The sequence below is a fragment of the Musa acuminata genome, chromosome BXJ2-11, assembly GCF_036884655.1.
Source record: "Musa acuminata AAA Group cultivar baxijiao chromosome BXJ2-11, Cavendish_Baxijiao_AAA, whole genome shotgun sequence".
Lineage (NCBI taxonomy): Eukaryota > Viridiplantae > Streptophyta > Magnoliopsida > Zingiberales > Musaceae > Musa > Musa acuminata.
In genome coordinates, this window is record NC_088348.1 from 8,950,001 (window position 1) to 8,953,863 (window position 3,863).

The following is a 3,863-nucleotide window of genomic DNA, read 5'->3' on the forward strand; positions in this document are numbered from 1 at the left end:
CATGTCATCCTCACTTACCACCGAATGCTGCCCTCGTCACCAGGCTGATCCCCCTCACCCATAGCTCGGCCACCTCCTCTCCACATTCGCACACAAAGTGCACCTCCTTCATCCCGGTGGTCACCACCCGGAACAGCCCCGCCTCGTTCGCGTCGGCCTTTCCTTTCCTGTTCTTCTGGAACGCTGAGCTCCCGCCCACTGCCGCCTCCGTGCACACCACATTCCTGTGGCTCGCCTTGCCCCACCGTAGCACCCCCGCGGCCGCCTCCATCCTCAGCACCTTCCTGTGTGGCGACCCCTTCCCGCACTTGGTGTGCTTCTTGACGCGGCCGCCATGCAGGACCAGCGCACGGGCGAGCTCTTCCAGTATCACGTTCTCGGCTTCCATGCCCAGCTTCGCGTTCGACCTCGCGAGCGAGAGGGCCGTCTCGCCTCTGCGCGTCATGATGTCGCACTTGGCACCGCGGAGGATCAAGAACTCGCATGTTTCTGCGTGGCCTTCCCTCGCTGCCAGCATCAGCGGAGTGCACCCGTCTCCGTCGATGGCGTCCACGTCGCTCCCCCTCTTGATCAGGAGATGCACTGCGGCCATGTTTCCCCGCCGAGCGGCAAAGTGCAGAGCGTGGAACACTCCGGCGTTGCCTCTCTCGAGAGTGAACTCGAGCATCGCCTGCTCGAAAAGATCCCGGTTCTCGTTCGACCGAGAAAGCTCGACGGCCGTCTCTCCTGATTTGTTGCGTAGCTTCATGTTGGCGCCGGCGACGAGCAAGACGCGGAACGAATTCACGTGGCCTTCTCGGGCGGCCGCCATGACAGGGGACTGCCCGTTCTCATCCTGCTCGTCCACGTCGATGTCTGGTCGCGTCAGTAGCACCTCCAAGGACCCAACATCGCCGCACTGGGCCGCGAACATGATCGGGGAGAAGACGTTTCGATCACTTGATCGAGGAAAGGTTCCCTGCCGAATCGTGTCGAGAACTGCATGCTGGAAACTGAAGCTCCAATGGCCGGAAGCAGCGACCGTAGCGGCAGACACACCGGCCGAGCTCACCAGGCCGAGATCGGCACCAGCCGATACGAGAATTCTGAGGCATTCATCACGTTTGTAGCGTGCACATAGCATCAATGCCGTCTCTCCGGTGTCAGTTCTGGGGTTCAGGTCGCACCCTTTGTCGATCAAGATCTGCAGAACAGAGGCCAGGCCGAGTCGAGCAGCCATGTGGATCGGCCGAAACTCGATCTTCCTGCTGGTCCTGACGGGGAGCTCGCAGTCGGCTCCGCGTGCCAAGAGGGTGTCGACAGCTCGAGGATTGGCGCAGAGGATGGCGTGGTGGAGGAGGGTCCGGCCGTGATTAGGCGCGTTGGGAGAGTGATGCTGCAGGAGCATGCGGAGAATGGTGCCGGTGGACTCGAAGTACTCGACGGCGCACCAGGCGACGCTGTAGGGCTCGGCCAGCCCGGCTCCAACGCGGAACTCCTCACCAGTGTCGGCGTCCCACGACCACGCACCCAGTCTCACCTTCGCGTCCTCCCGCACGCCGGCCTTATCACACACATACGTCATGAATCTGTAGGTCGCAGGATTCAAGGCATAGGGAGTGTCAAAAATACCTGCAACAACCGCCGGACGGCGGCAGCCTGACGGCCGACGATAGCGGCGATGAGGGCGGTGCAGTCAACGTGGGTGTGCAGGGATGGTTTCAGCGAGCGGAGCAGCAAACGAGATGTTGCATTCGGATCCGCTCCACACTGCATATAGATTTGGGAAAGTGGAACTCAAACATCACCGCCATCAACAAGGCAAAGCGAATGGAAATGGGGGTATTTTGAGAGCACACCGAGTATGTACCTCGATGAGGGTGTCGACGACGTCGACGAACCCTCGGGAGGCGGCCAAGGCGAGCGCATGGGCGGCGACGGGGGGACGCACGAGATCCGATCCCATGAGAAGCTCCGCGAGCCTCGCCCTCCCGTGCAGGCTGGCCTCCATCACCGCCTCCTCGCAGGCGTGCTGCGACGCCCCGGCCTTCAGCAGCAAGGCCGCCACCTCCGCCTGCCCCTCCCTCACCGCTGCCGTTATCGCGTGTCCTCGAAACAGCTTCTGATTCACGTCGGCGCCTTTTTCCTTCACAGTCCCCCCCCCATTAACCAAAAACATCAAAATTAGCCAACCATAACAAATTCTTGATCTCCAGTTATCTCAATTCCACTAAATTAATCAGTAAATCGTCAAAAGAAAGATAAAGACAAGATATAAAGGAGCAGCAGAAAAGTATCAGGCGCTTTATTTCCTTTGTCTTCTTGTTTGTTCTTTACTTGCACCTGGTCAGTACCAACCCTGCATGGGTGAAGTCAGAGCAAAGCGGTACATCCATCACAAATGCGCGTTACATTAAAGATGCGATAGCAACCCTCTGATCAGGTGAAAACGGTGCCGATGAGTCGGATGCCGGCAGCGACCGCATGCGCCGAGAGCCCTTTCTTCAGGTGTTCTGAAAGCGAACAACTGGCAGCGTCGTGACACCAGACGGCCACAGGCTTCCGAAATCGTACAGTCCAAAAAGCCTTCCCTCTCGCAGGTGCAGTGCAAGTCGAAGATACCCCACCTCCATGCAATTAAGCAGTAGAAATCATGAGCTTTGAGAACCGTGCGAGGTCTCAAGGCCGAGGATGACGGGTCAATCAGGAAGAAAACTGCAGGGGATTTAATAGGGTGAACACACGAGGGTTCGGCCAGTTGGACGGACGAGATGCGAAGTCCCACGCGATACGGCGCGTGCGCGCTGCGGGAGTCTGATGTAAATGGGGGCTGCCGTACGACAGCTCGCACCACTGCGAGCAAGATGGAGCGCATTCAATACCTCGCGGATATGTCGCGTGAGCTCGACGCTCCTCCGCCCACTAATTACACTTCCATTGATTGTTAGGATCAAATTCCGCACCCAATTAGAAATGGAAGGGCAATCGGCCAAGACGGTACGGAACTGGAGGCATGAAGTACGTTCAAGGCATTTTAAGAGGAGAGAGAGACGTACAGTCGTGCCAGCTGCGTGGTATGACACCACGCATCGCCGGGGACTCGAGATCACGCGAATCACGGGACGGCACCGGATCGCTAATCGGACGGTCGAGATTTTGCGATCCGAGCAATGGTGGACATCAAGAAAAAGGAAACGGATTCGACAGTCCGATAACCCATTCTATAACATTTCGGACTCAAATATAACGGATCGGGTGCAGCTTTGCGGGTCAAGAAACCGAACCCGATTGCACCCATTTAAGCAATAGAAGTATATTTTGGGAAATAATCGAGATGATAAAAGTAAAAGCAAATAAAAGGGAATTAAAATATCTTCTGTTCGCGATCTTGATCGAATGGGAATGCAGAGTAGGAAAGAGAGGGATGAGGGAGGAGATCGAACCAGGAGCAAGCGGACGAGGGCGAGATCGCCGGCGTGGGAGGCGAGGAAGAGGGCGGAAGCGTCGGTGCGGAGCTCCTCGAACTCCACCCGGACCTCATCGGCGGCCTCCTCGCGGAGGGCCACCACGGCGCGCCGCGCCCGCAAGCACACCGCGCCGGCGTAGTTCACGTCCGCCGCCGGGTCCACGAGGCACTCCGACGCGGCCACCGAGTCCCCGAGGTGCGCCGCCTCCACCAGCCGCTGCGACGCCTCCGAGCCGTAGTCGGCAAAGGGAATCATCTGCTGCGCCGCCTTCGCCGCGGCTCCTCTCCCGCCCCAGTGGGCGAACACCGTCATCTCCGACGCCGATCGGGGCTCCCCGGCCGAGATACGCTTCTTGCTTCGATCGATTGCGCCTCGCACTTCTCTCCGAACTCGAAAGGAGCGAGCGCCGGGGGCAGA

General features: G+C 58.8%; 1 protein-coding gene across 1 annotated transcript in view; it reads right to left on the reverse strand.

The window, feature by feature from the left end:
• Window positions 1–3,863, reverse strand: part of LOC135627257 (uncharacterized) — a 3,978-nt gene extending 115 nt beyond the window's left edge. Inside the window, exons 1-4 of the mRNA XM_065133277.1 lie at window positions 3,423–3,863; window positions 1,850–2,125; window positions 1,612–1,749; window positions 1–1,543 (exon numbers count right to left, since the gene is read on the reverse strand). The exon at window positions 1–1,543 is cut by the window's left edge and continues 115 nt beyond it. Coding sequence (XP_064989349.1) covers window positions 11–1,543; window positions 1,612–1,749; window positions 1,850–2,125; window positions 3,423–3,758 — 2,283 coding nt within the window. The 5' untranslated portion in view covers window positions 3,759–3,863 and the 3' untranslated portion in view covers window positions 1–10. The remainder of the gene's footprint in view (window positions 1,544–1,611; window positions 1,750–1,849; window positions 2,126–3,422) is intronic.